The 14,285-nt window shown below is 44.6% G+C and overlaps 1 protein-coding gene across 4 annotated transcripts in view; it reads right to left on the bottom strand.

Annotated features, from left to right (window-relative positions):
- Positions 1-14,285, bottom strand: part of CLCN4 (chloride voltage-gated channel 4) — a 73,040-nt gene that overhangs the window by 37,534 nt on the left and 21,221 nt on the right. For all 4 annotated transcript variants that reach the window (XM_060407613.1, XM_004021898.5, XM_027963633.3 and 1 more), the window contains 2 exons: positions 5,235-5,389; positions 1,863-1,962 (listed from right to left, as the gene is read on the bottom strand). In XM_060407613.1, coding sequence (XP_060263596.1) covers positions 1,863-1,962; positions 5,235-5,378 — 244 coding nt within the window. In that variant the 5' untranslated portion in view covers positions 5,379-5,389. The remainder of the gene's footprint in view (positions 1-1,862; positions 1,963-5,234; positions 5,390-14,285) is intronic.

Here is a 14,285-nt window from a genome sequence, read left to right as displayed (position 1 = left end):
AAAACGTTGTATGGAACAACAGCGACCTCCAGCGGTAGCTCTGGGTTAACGCCCCTCATAGGAGCCGCAGTTTGGGCCGCTCCATCTTAGGAGTCAGAATACCCAGGCTGCCACTAAGGAGGTGACAGGCCAGGCAGTGGGACTCCTGGGTCTCACCACCATTAGACAGCTGGGGAATGGGAAGGTGAATGGGGCAGAGTTTTCTGGATTTCCTTCCCAGTACATCCAGACCAAAAGAACACTTTGGCTGCCTTCATCGTCAAGGATCATCCATTTCTTGCCTCCCTCCTCTATTCATCTCCTGATGTGACCCTTTGCCAGTGGTCCTCATCCCTGGCTGCACATCAGCATCACAGGTAGAAGGGGCCTAACTCAATGCTAGGGCGTCATTTCTGGAGTACTATTTAATTGCAATTTGGGCAGTAGTAGTTTTAAATCCCCAGGTGATCCCACCTAAAAGAAATGAGGGAAATTGGATTACCAGAGAAGCCAGGTTGTTGGTATCTGATGTGTTAAAGTCAGCCCAACTGGGCTCTTGGATCAGTTAATAAATCTAGGCCAGAATATCTACTCGGACTCCTTCATTTCCCACGTCCATCTCTCCTTTCCAGGAACTAAAAATAACCCTGGGTAGAGTTTTATAAATCTATTCTAAACAAAGACATCAAAATTCACAGCAAACTACTTCTCTGCCTTCCTTTAAAGGTCTTCACATTAGCAGTCAAACAAAGGGGTGGCAAAATGTTGTATATCTACGAACTGCTACCAATATCCGTGGAGAGCAGAAGGGTAGGATGGGGCGAATGCACAGCTGCTGTGACTGGAGGGAGAGCACTGCCACTTCAGCACTTTTCTGGGCCCTTTATGACCCACCCTGGCAACCGAGCCCCTCCAACCATTGTAGATGTAACAAATGAGAGGTGGCCAGAAATCAGAGTCCTCCAATCAAAATTTCACTCTGTGTCCCATGGGAGTGCTGTCAGACAGCAAGTAACTACACTGGACCCATATCACAGTCATTCTCTGATCAGTCCTATAACCATAACTATGATGTTACTACAGGAAGAGGGTTTTCTTAAGGAAATTTCTTTAACTTGATCAGTTTTTTTCCTCTTTGACATTAACCTTCACAGCCTCCTAAAAGTAAGGAAATTTCAGGAAACAATTTCCATGGAGGGCTGGAGTGTTTGCGATTAAAAGGGGAGGCATCCCCTCCAGACACACGTTCATTTGCTCTGAAAACACTGAGGGGTCACAAACATGGTGTTGGGATTATAAAAATGAAGAAGGGTCAGAACAACCCAAGGACTGGAGGCACCTCTCCCAGGCCTCTCTCAGATCCTGCAGCGTCTCGTGTTACTGGGAGCGTCTCTCAATGTTCATCCCAGGGCCTGCCACTGTTAGTCAAGTTCATTCTCACAGGATGTTTTAGAGAGCAAAATGTTCCCATCCTTTCTAGCCTGCTCCATAGCCAAGTCCTACAGAATGTGAAGCGTGTGCTTTTGGTCACTCAGTCACGTTCAACTTTTGTGACCCCATGGACTGTAGCCCGCCAGGCTCCTCTGTCCGTGGGATTCTCAAGGCAAAAATACTGGAGTGGGTTGCCATTCCCTTCTCCAGGGGATCTTCCCAATCTAGGGATCGAACCCGTGTGTCTTGCACTGGCCAGTAGATTCTTTACCGCTGAGCTACCAGGGGAAGCACAGCTCTCCTGGCGCCGCTCTCCAATGACTGTACCTGGTCCACTCATGCCTTGGGGTCTCCTTGCTTCACTGATGATAGATTGGTAAGTCATGTATTTTGCTCTAAGATATTTCAAGCCACAAACTCCTGGCATGAAGTACAAGAGAAACAGCACGTACCTGCCAGCAGGCCGATGAGCAGCATGACTGCCCATCCCGACCAGGCATCCAGCAAACTCTTGATGAACTCCCATATGGACTCCTTGCTTTTGCTGGTTATCTAGAAATAAAAAAACATCAGAGCTGATGTGGATACATGTTCCAATTCAAACTTCCTTTTCTGCAACTGTTTCCTCAGGAAACAGGGTGACTGAGAAAACAAATGTAATTAAGCAACTAGATGGCCACTTAGGTGATTCTTTCAGTTACCGAGCATGATGGTCAAATGGGCTTTCTCGTTCACAGAGCTATGAAGATGATGATCTCCAAAGAATCAGAATCCCAAAAAAAATCACTTAAAAAAACCTTACTAAGCATGACTGGATCCCTGATTATTCCAAAGTCATTCTGAAGGGAGACATCACTTCGGTGTCAGCATTTTCAATACGAATCACTATTTCAGCTTATGTTGTAAGGCCTGTTCACAAAAGACCCTCTTCAACAAAGATTTCATTTCCTTCTTTGGTTTTCCAGGCTACAGGTTAATAGCAAAGACATCCTGGTCAAATACATTTTATTTAACTGGTACATTGCAAGCATAAGAACACGTGTGTGTGTGTGTGTGTGTGTGTGTGTGTGTGTGTGTGTGTGTGTGTGTTTACAGCTATGGACTTTTGGACATCTTTTTTCTAAAGTGTTTAACTTTTTTATTGAAGTATAGTTGATTTGCAATGATGTGTTAATTTCAGGTGTACCACAAAGTGAGTCAGTTTTTTTATATATCTTCTTTTTCAGATTCTTTTCCACTATAGGTTATTACAAGATATTAAATATAGTTCCCTGCACTATACAGTACGACCTTGTTGTTATCTATTTTATATGTAGTAGTACATATCTGTCAATCCCAAACTTCTAATTTACCTCCTCCCTTCTTTCCCCTATGGTAACCGTAAGTTTGTTTTCTATGTCTGGGAATGTTTTTGTTTTGTAAATAAGTTCATTTGTATTAAATAAGTTTATTTGTATATTTTAGACTCCACATATAAGCGATATCATATTTGTCTTTCTCTGTCTGACTTACTTCACTTAGTATGGTAATCTCTAGTTGAATCCATGTTGCTGCAAAAGGCATTATTTCATTCATTCTTTACGGCTGGATAGTACTCCACTGTATGTATATACCACACCTTCTTTATTCATTCCTCTGCCGATGGACATTTAGGTTGCTTCCATGTCTTACATGTAAACAGTTAAGAGTTTTCTCTAATATGCTCAGGAGTGGGATTGTTGAATCACATGATAACACTATTTTTAGTTTTTAAGGAACCTCCATACTGTTCTCCATAGTGCTATACCAACTGACCTTCCCACCAATGGTCTAGGAAAGTTCCTTTTTCTCCGCATTTATTATTTGTAGACTCTCTCTCCAGCATTTATTATTTGTGGACTTTTCGATGATGGCCATTCTGACCTGTATGAGGTGACAACCTGTTGTGGTTTTAACCAACAGCAAGAACGCTGAATGAGGCAGCATGGACCACATTTTCCAGGCAGATGGTTAGGTCTACACACACTGTAGGAGCCCCCTTTCCCTCCCTGTGTTAACAGAATCCTACATCCCTGAGATCATCATTCCCTACACCCTTAAGAGCAAGGGCTGGCAAACATTTCCTATAAACAGACAGAAAGTCAATATTTTCAGCTTGGAAGGTCAGATGGTCTCCGTGGCAACTACTGGAGTCTGCGGTTGTCACACAAAAAGAGCCATAAAGAGTACGCGCAGGCGCGGCTGTGTGCCAAGGCAGTGGGACTTCTGGGAACAGGCGAAGTACTAGATTTGCCCACGGGCCACAGTGTGCCACCCCTGTTCCAGACGGAAGGCTGCCCCCTCACCTCCATTCCTCCAGGTCAGAGCCAATCACCTGCATCAGTGTCTGTGGGACCTCACTCCCTACACATCTCTCAGCCTCCCTTCCCTGCCACTGTGTAACGTGGTGTGACTCGGGCTCACTCTGGATATGGCGGCTCATTCAGACTCTCTGAGCTGTTCTCGCCTTTGTGGCTGCCGCATCTCTGACCTGACTTCTCGGTGGAAGGTGCTCCATCCTCGCCACTCTCTCCCCCTTTTATTTACAGCCACTCTGCTGGTTGCCCTCCTTCACCTAAGCATCCATCCCTGGTCCCCAGCCCCTCCCACGGAACCCACTAAATCCTGGCAACACTCCTGATCTCTCCCTCTCCAGACCCAGGCCACCTGGACCACTTCTAAAGCTTCAGCACCTACTCACATGCCAAGGACACCTCATTCTCCACCACAATCCTGACCATGCCCTTGAACGGTACAGGGATGCAGGCTGGACAAACAGCTCAAACTCACAGCAGCTAAAACACAACTCAGTGGCCTCCCCCTAAAATCTGCTGCTCTGCTTTTCTCCCATCTCGTCATCCAAGGCCTCACCCCCTCCTGACCACAGCCAGGCCATCATCCTGACCCCAGTACTGCCCTCCATCCTGCCAATGGCTCCTGTGAAGGATCGTGACCCCAAGCCTCTCTTCGTTGGCACTCTTGTCACATCTTCTTCCTTTCTCCTGAACTCATTTCCAACCTTCCTGTTTATCCCCTGGTGGAACATCTCTCTTGTGGCCATCAAAAGGAAATGTCAACTCTTCTACTCAGTCATTCCCAATGTGGCCCCATTGCCCATGCACCCAAACTCATCTCCAGTCCTCTCCTTCCTTGAATCTGCCACCAGACCTCAGAGCTCCTTAAACTGCCTAAATGTGCAGTCTTTCATGTTCCTGCGACCTAAAACAGGGCAGCTCCTGATTAGACCCTTTCCCCTTCCTCTGCCTAGCACACTCTTCCTCATCCATCAACACGCCATTGAAATGCCACCCGCACTAAAAAGTCCCTCCTTCACGGCCCCTCCTAAATGATCCCACAGCACTTGATACACAACTTTATTGGAGTCCATTAAAATGCATCTTGATGCCAGCGAGATGCCAGGTGCTGTAATATGTGCTCTCATACACACATAGCCTCATTTATCTATAGGTATAATTAACTTCATCCTTGCAAATGAGAAGACAAGGTCCAGAAATAGCACCCCAAAAGTGACCCAGCCTGAAGGTGGCATGGTCAGGATGTACTCCATCTATCTGGTTCCACAGCCCCCTCCTCGCCCTCCACACCACACCTTGGTATGACACAGCCTCCCACCCAAAGCACCTGGTACTATAAGTATCTGTTCACATCACTTCCTTCTCTTCTCTAGACCCTGCCTTAGAACATGACGCATGAATCCAAGTACTAGCTTGGTAACTATCTGCTGAAAGCATGACTAAGCCCTCTGAAGGGATTCCCCTCAATGTAGCTTTATGAACAGCACAGACCTTCCTGTGTCTGTCGGTGTCCCGTGATTTTTCCCTCAGCCAATCGATGGTGTGGAAGTCCTCATATGTCCCCACATCAGGGAATGGCTCGTCGAGGAAATCCATCAGGTTTCCAGAACTACTGATCACTCCTGTATTGACCATGCTACTTACATCTGGAAGAGAAAATCTGTGGTTAGAAATGAAAGCAGAGCATCTGCACAGTCCTGGAAGGACAGTCTATGTGCTCTATTTTCTGGTACCAGAAAGACTCATTTCAGCATAAGTGGTTCTGCTGTGATGAAAAGAGTCTGTCTTAGTCAGCATCGACTGCTATAACAAAAAATACCACAGACTGGTTGGCTTATCAACAACATACATTTATTTCTCACAGTTTCAGAGGCTGGAAAGTCCAAGATCAAAGCACTAACAGATTTAGTGCCTGCTGAGAGTCCACTTCCTAGTTCATGTGGCCGTCTACTCACTGTGTCTTCATGTGATGGAGGTCTCTGGGTCTCTTTCATAAGGGCACTAACCCCATCCAGGAGGGCCGCATCTTCATGACCTCATCACCTTCCAAAGGTCCCTCCTCCTAATATTATCATACTAGGGATTAGGTTTCAACATATCTTCCCTGGTGGCTCAGATGGTGAAGCATCTGCCTATAATGCGGGAGACCCGGGTTCAATCCCTGGGTCAGGAAGATCTCCTGGAGAAGGAAATGGTAACTCACTCCAGTACTCTTGCCTGGAAAGTCCCATGGACGGAGGATCTTGGTAGGCTACAGTCCATGGGGTCACAAAGAGTCGGACACGACTGAGCAACTTCACTTTCACTTTGGGAAACCCAAACATTAATTACTTATTATTTGAAGCAGTTATGTGCTATAAAGTCACCATGGCCACTGAATTAGTGAGTACTGAAGCACTGTCCCTAAGAGAATTGTAAGGTTAGGTTACTTGAAGCCTTTAGTCACAACATCAATATATAACTTTATTTTGTGTTTCCTTTTAAAGACACCTTATCAGATACATATGGACTTCCCAGATGGCTCAGTAGTAAAGAATCCACCCACCAATACAGGAGGTGTGGGTTCAATCTCTAAGTTGAGAAGATACCCTAAAGAAGGAAATGGCAAATCACTGCAGTCTTCTTGCCTGGGAAATCCCATGGACAGAGGAGCCTGGTGAGCTACAGTTCATGGGGTTGCAAAAGAGTCACACACAACTTAGCAACTAAACAACGACAGCAAAAATATCAAATATATATTGTTGACTCATTCACGTTGAACTTACAACAACAGCACTGTCACTCATGCTGCAGGAAGCTTGTCTAACACACGTATTTTCTCCTTAAGGCATAGCGTAGCCTTCTCAGGCTCAGAAACACTACAGGCCCTCCTGCCCTGAATCTCAGGGCTGTTGGAAACAATGAAATTACCAGTAAAAAAAAAAAAAAGGAACAAAAATGGGAAAAATATGGCACCAAACAAATTGTGAAAAGGACACTTGTTTCTGGTCTGGGAACTAAAACAAGATGGCTGAGCACCACCTTCTCCAACCTCAGCAAGGATCACGCATTTCTGGCAGCTCACCATGTGCACTCAGCAAATGACTGGGCCAGCACCACAAGTATTGAGTGCTCTGGGGCTTACAAATACATTTTAGTGAGAAGGCAAATTCACAAATACGGAGCCAGTTATACTGACAGTCGACTATACACATTTCTGGAAAACCTCACATTCTGCAAAAGCAGGACATCAAAATGAGAGAGGTGGTGGAGTCGAAGGGAATAGGGTTGAGGCCTATCACTCAAAACCAAAGCACTGTAATCAAACCAGTAACCAGCTCCCCTAGGAGATAAAGTGGACCATGCAGGCAGGCAGCCTCTGGGGCTGTAGTGTGGATAGCCAAGACCTACAAAGGTCTGTCAAGTCAAAGCTATGGTTTTTCCAATAATCGTGTACAGATGTGAGTATATGGAATATATATATAGAAGGCTGAATGTAATATTCAGGCTGAATATAAAGAAGGCTGAATGCCGAAGAACTGATGGTTCTGAACTATGATATAGGAGAAAACTCTTGAGAGTCTCTTAGACAGCAAGGAAATCAAACTAGTCAATCCTAAAAGAAATCAACTCTGAGTATTCTGTGGAAGGACTGATGCTAAAGCTGAATCTCCAATACTTTGGCCACCTGATGCAAAGAACTGACTCGCTGGAAAAGACCCTGATGCTGGGAAAGATTGAGGGCAGGAGGAGAAGGGGACGACAGAGGGTGAGATGGCTGGATAGCATCACTGACTCAACGGACATGACTTTAAGCAAACTTCGGGAGATGGTAAAGGACACGGAAGCCTGGCGTACTGGAGTCCATGGGGCTGCGAAGAGTGAGACATGACTGAGTGACTGAAAAACACCACCACCAGGAGCAGCAATGGGAGAGTGAAAATGCTGGTGAGACTTAACTGGTGGGAGAGTCATTCTGTGGTCTGAATGTTTGTGCCCCAATCCCAAATTCATACGTTGAAACCCTAATCTCCAATGGATAGTATTAGAAGGTGGGATCTCTGGGAATCGATTGGATGCTAAGGGCAGAGTCCTCATAAATGGGATTAGCGCTCATATAAAAGAGGCCCCAGGGAGCACACTGGCCCCTTCCACCGCATAAGTACACAAGAAATCTGTGACTGGGAGAAGAGCCCTCAGTCAACCATGCTGGCAGCCTGATCTCAGACTTCCAGCCTCCAGCACTGTGAGGAATAAATATCTGTTGTTTATAAGCCACCCAGCCTGTGGTATTTTGTTATAGCCGCCTGAACAGACTAAGACAAGCCAAGAGCCATGCCAGGCTGGAGGCACACTGCCCTGGGCAAGCTGCCCTGAGTGCAGGCACTCACTTCTAATTTTCCTTAAAATCCAGTCAAAAGGGCGCCTGCTGCCAGGGCAGTAGCAAAGCTGCGTGTTTCTTCCTCTCTGCCTAAGATAACAATTCCGCTCCCATCACCCTGGCTCCCCTCATCTGGAAAATAATCGCAAATAAACCAAGATATCTCCTGCAGTTATACTGCCATTAGAACCTGATTTACAGATCACATAGGAACTCATTTGACCCAGAGAAAACACCCTGCAGCAGGACCAACACTCACCCCCAGTTAGCGAGAAAAATCATACACTCTTACAAAGACAGGAGGAATAAGCACTAAATTAAAGTTACTTTGGCAAACAGCATGGCAATGTGAATTATAAGGCAGAGACCACAAAAGTGCCAGCATAAGATGGTTAAAGAAGGGAAGGGTGGTTATTAAACTATTTGAGCACAAGCTTCTCTCACTGCTTTATGTATTTTTATATCTGGAGGACTCACCCATGACCTGACAAAACTGCATTTTGATCACATTGAGAAGTCGCTACGGGCAAAGTGGAGTAATCACCCTACACACAGTAAAGTGGCCATAGTAATGGATTTATTGACAGCGCAACTTAGCTGCTTTTAAAACTTCAGAAGTTTGAGGTCTGAGCCATGCCAAGCTGAAAACTATACCCACTGATGAGTGCCCAGCAAAGAATACTGCCGAAGTCAGTAGCAACCAATAAGAAAAGGGAAGGCATAAAGTTAGAAAGCAAAGATTTCATTCTCACTTTTACAAAAACAAGATGGTAATAGCCTTGTATTATATGCGGTGAAGAAAATCTCTAATGGGAAAAAAGAAGGCGGCAGGCTGTTAACTCACCACAGGGAGCCCCTGTAAGAAAAACCTAACCAGCAGCAGAGCAAAGAACTCCAGACACTTGGATGTTCTATTATAAAGAAGTTCATGTTACCTGAAACTTTACCAAATCTGTAAACAAGCAACAACTCTGGGCAATAATGGTTGAAACAAAAAGTCACTCTGGAGAACAACTGCAACTTTAAGCTTTTTGATAGAGCATGACATGGTCATGACAATCAGACATAATTGGTAAAGGAAAATAAATATGATCTAATCTGTAGATCTAACTGGGGGCCTTTTAGGGGACTCAGAAGGAGGTGGTAACTTTGCATAGTTCCCTGGCCAGGAACTGAACTCAGGCCCCAGCAGTGAAAGTACCAAGTCCTAACCACTGGTTGTTGTTGTTGTTCAGTTGCTAAGTCATATTCAATTCTTTTGCGACCCCATGGACCGTAGCTCGCCAGGCTCCTCTGTCCTGGGATTCTCTAGGCAAGAATACTAGAGTGGATTGCCATTTCCTTCTCCATGGGATCTTCATGACCTAGAGATTGAAAACACATCTCCTGCATTGGGAGACGGATTCTTTACCACTGAGCCACCTGCAAAGCCCCTCTAACCAATGGAACTTCAGGGAATTCCCCTGGCCACATTACTTTCATTGAGGAAGTCACAAAAACGCCGCTCAGGTTCAAAGGGAGGGAAGGAAATTCCATTACTTTTAAAGGGAATGGCAAGGCTCTAGAAGAGCATTCAAAATCAGAAATATTGTACCATTTTTCAAAAATACAACTTACCACCCAACTTGCAAAAAAAAAATCTTGGAAAATTCGGAAAAGTAGCAAGAAGAAAAGAGCAATTATCTGTCATCATACTGAAAGTGTCAATGGCCTCTGTAGGCAGGCCAGAGATCCCCAAGCAGCAGGAGGAACTAAAACTGCAAGTGGCAGACTTTTTTCGTTTCTCTAATCCCATGTTGTCATGGCAAAACCTGGTTCCGCCCGAAGGTAACTTTATCCCAAACCTTGAGCTCAGTTCAGTTCACTCAGTCATGTCTGACTCTTTGCATCCCCATGGACTGCAGCACACCAGGCTTCCCTGTCCATCACCAACTCCCAGAGCTTGCTCAAACTCATGTCCATTGAGTTGGTGATGCCATCCAACCATCTCATCCTCTGTCGTCCCCTTCTCCTCCTGCCTTCCCTCTTTCCCAGCATCAGGGTCTTTTCCAATGAGTCAGTTCTTCCCATCAGGTGGCCAAAGTACTGGAGTTTCAGCTTCAGCATCAGTCCTTCCAAGGAATATTCAGGACTGATTTCCTTTAGGATTGACTAGTTGGATCTCCTTGCAGTCCAAGGGACTCTCAAGAGTCTTCTCCAACACCACAGTTCAAAAGCATCAATTCTTCAGCAATTAGTCTTCTTTATGGTCCAACTCTCACATTCATACATGACCACAGGAAAAATCATGGCTTTGACTAGTTGGCCCTTTGTCGATGAAGCAATGTCTCTGCTTTTTAATATGTTGTCTAGGTTGGTCATAGCTTTTCTTCCAAGGAGCAAGCGTCTTTTAATTTCATGGCTGCAGTCACCATCTGCAGGGATTTTGGAGTCCCCAAAAATAAAGTCTGTCACTGTTTCCATTGCTTTCCCATTAAGTGATAGGACCGTATGCCATGATCTTCGTTTTCTGAATGCTGAGTTTTAGGCCAGCTTTTCACTCTTCTCTTTCATCAAGAGGCTCTTTAGTTCTTTGTCACCTTCGGTTATGAGGGTGCTGTCATCTGTATATTTGAGGTTATTGATATTTCTCTTGGCAATCTTGATTCCAGCTTATGCTTCATCCAGCCCAGCATTTCTCAAGATGTACTCTCCATATAAGTTAAATAAGCAGGGTGACAATATAAAGCCTGACGTACTCCTTTCTCAATTTGGGACCAGTCTGTTGTTCCATGTCCCATTCTAACTGTTGCTTCCTGACCTGCATATAGATTTCTCAGGAGGCAGGTAAGGTCGTCTGGTATTCCAATCTCTTTATTTTCCACAGTTTGTTGTGATCTACACAGTCCAAGGCTTTGGCGTAATCAATAAAGGAGAAATAGATGTTTTTCTGGAATTCTCTTGCTTTTTCAATGATCCAATAGATGCTGGCAATTTAATCTCTGGTTTCTCTGCCTTTTCTAAATCCAGGTTGAGTATCTGGGACTTTACATTTCACATACTGTTGAAGCCTGGGTTGGAGAATTTCAAGCATTACTTTGCTGGCTTGTGAGATGAGTGCAATTGTGCGGTATTTTGAACATTTTTTGGCATTGCCTTTCTTTGGGATTGGAATGAAAATGGACCTTTTCCAGTCCTATGGCTACTGCCGAGTTTTCCAAATTTGCTGACATATTGAGTGCAGCAATTTTTCTTATGGAAATGTCTTCTTAAGCTATGTTAATGAACTATGCATTTGCTTGGAAATTTGCCTTTCTTCAAGATTCATGTCAATTGTTTTACGGCCTGGGATGACTCACCTTGTGCTGGTCTCAAAAGAGACGATGCGTCTCAAAATGCATGTTGTGGGTGAGGGGCCTGATGTAGCTCTCTCAGTTTTGAGGTGTTTCCTTTCTCTAATTAGCAGCTTGCTAATAGCTATATTTCTTTCCCCAAAAAAGCAATGCCAAAGAATGCTCAAATTACCACACAACTGCACTCATCTCACACGTTAGTAAAAGTAATGCTCAAAATTCTCCAAGCCAGGCTTCAGCAATACGTGAACCGTGAACTCCGATGTTCAAGCTGGTTTTAGAAAAAGGCAGAGGAACCAGAGATGAACTTGATAACATCTGCTGGATCACTGAAAAAGCAAGAGAGTTCCAGAAAAACATCGATTTCTGCTTTATTGACTATGCCAAAGCCTTTGACAGTGTGGATCACAATAAACTGTGGAAAATTCTGAAAGAGATGGGAATACCAGACCACCTGACCTGCCTCTTGAGAAATCTGTATGCAGGTCAGGAAGCAACAGTTAGAACGGGACATGGAACAACAGACTGGTTCCAAATAGGAAAAGGAGTACGTCAAGGCTCTATATTGTCATCCTGCTTATTAACTTATATGCAGAGTACATCATGAGAAACGCTGGGCTGGAAGAAGCACAAGCTGGAATCAAGATTGCTGGGAGAAATATCAATAACCTCAGATATGCAGATGACACCACCCTTATGGAAGAAAGTGAAGAGGAACTTTTAAAAAGCCTCTTGATGAAAGTGAAAGAGGAGAGTGGAAAAGTTGGCTTAAAGCTCAACATTCAGAAAACAAAGATCATGGCATCTGGTCCCATCACTTCATGGGAAATAGATGGGGAAACTGTCAGACTTTATTTTGGGGGGCTCCAAAATCACTGCAGATGGTGACTGCAGCCATGAAATTAAAAGAAGCTTACTCCTTGGAAGGAAAGTTATGACCAACCTAGATAGCATATTAAAAAGCAAAGACATTACTTTGCCAACAAAGGTCCATCTAGTCAAGACTATGGTTTTCCAGTGGTCATGTATGGATGTCAGAGTTGGACTGTGAAGAAAGCTGAGCACCGAAGAATTGATGCTTTTGAACTGTGGTGTTGGAGAAGACTCTTGAGAGTCCCTTGGACTGCAAGGAGATCCAACCAGTCCATCCTAAAGGAGATCAGTCCTGGGTGTCCATTGGAAGGACTGATGTTGAAGCTGAAACTCCAATACTTTGGCCACCTCATGTGAAGAGATGACTCATTTGAAAAGACACTGATGCTGGGAAAGATTGAAGGCAGGAGGAGAAGGGGATGACAGAGGATGAGATGGTTGGATGGCATCACCAACTCAATGGACGTGAGTTTGTGTGAACTCCGGGAATTGGTGATGGACAGGGTGGCCTGGTGGGCTGCGGTTCATGGGGTCAGAAAGAGTCAGACATGACTGAGAGACTGAACTGACTGACTGACCAATAGGTATGTAACTGCTTGCTAAAACTAGCAAGGGGGCACTCTTTCTGTCCCCTCCTGATGTCTGTGTCAGAAGCTTTCTCTATCTTTTTTATATTTTCAGTTCAGTTCAGTCACTCAGTCGTGTCCAACTCTTTGCGACCCCATGGACTGCAGCAATGTCAGGCTTCCCTGTCCATCACTAACTCCCAGAGCTTGCTCAAACTCATGTCCATGGAGTCGGTGATGCCATCCAACCATCTCATCCTCTGTCATCCCCTTCTCCTCCTGCCTTCAATCTTTCCCAGCATCAGGTTCTTTTCCAGTGAGTCATCTCTTCACATCAAGTAGCCAAAGTATTGGAGCTTCAGCTTCAGCATCAGTCCTTCCAAAGAACATTCAGGACTGATTTCATCTAGGATTGACTGGATTGATCTCCTTGCTGTCCAAGGGACTCCCAAGAGTCTTCTCCAGCACCACAGTTCAAAACTCTGTGGTTTTTTACACTTTAATAAAACTTTATTACACAAAAAGTTCTGAGCAATCAAGCCTCGTCACTGGCTCTGGATCGAATTCCTCTCCTCCGGAGGCCAAGAATCCCAGCGTTGTTCATGGCTCCTAGCAGCAACCTTTCAATTCTTCAAAGAGAGATTCACTGTAACATGCTGGTATATTTTCTTCACAGATATATTTTAAAAGAATTCAAAGTATCACATATTTGGCTGTTTAATTTCATGCTTTTCCCCTCTACATTTTTTGAATAATTACCACTGGAAAGGCACCATGGCATGTGGTTAAAAACACAGGCTTTGAAACAGCACTGCCTTGGTTCAAATCTCAGCTCTGCCACTGAGTAGCTCCGTGATCTTAAGCTAGTTGCTTAACCTTACTGTGCCTTGGTCTACGCATCTCTGAATTGGGGGGCAGGGGCAGGGGTAGGGGTGGTCTAACAGCATCTACCTCCGAATTTTGTTAGCACACTTAAAGAGCAGACATTTGTGAAGCACTTTACTCCTGATACAGGATTGCTGGGGCTTCACAACTGTTTGTCAAATGAAAAACCTGAAGTGTTTCATGAAAACACGTTTCCTAACCACCCTACACGTTCCCTTGTTCTCACAGTTTATCTAATCCATCCTTTGATGTCTGCAGCTGATAGAAGCAACCTGATGGATCCCATTTCTGCTCAAGGAGATTAAGCAAAGTCAAACTGAACTTCTGGGGGACCCTTGGTGATTTCTGTTTACCAAGAACCCGTGAGGCCATTAAAACATGAACCCATGCCTGGCATTTTAAATATCTTTTCCTGAAAACTCTTCAAAGTCTTTACATTTATCAGAGACTATTTTCTTTCAAATGAAAGACATCTATTTTCACTAACAGAGAAATCTGCATTAATCCCATCTGGCTGTGTGAGCGC

This window comes from Ovis aries, chromosome X (assembly GCF_016772045.2).
Source record: "Ovis aries strain OAR_USU_Benz2616 breed Rambouillet chromosome X, ARS-UI_Ramb_v3.0, whole genome shotgun sequence".
NCBI classification, from domain to species: Eukaryota; Metazoa; Chordata; class Mammalia; order Artiodactyla; family Bovidae; genus Ovis; species Ovis aries.
Note: the sequence above shows the minus strand (reverse complement) of the source record. Positions and strands in the feature narration are given on the sequence as shown.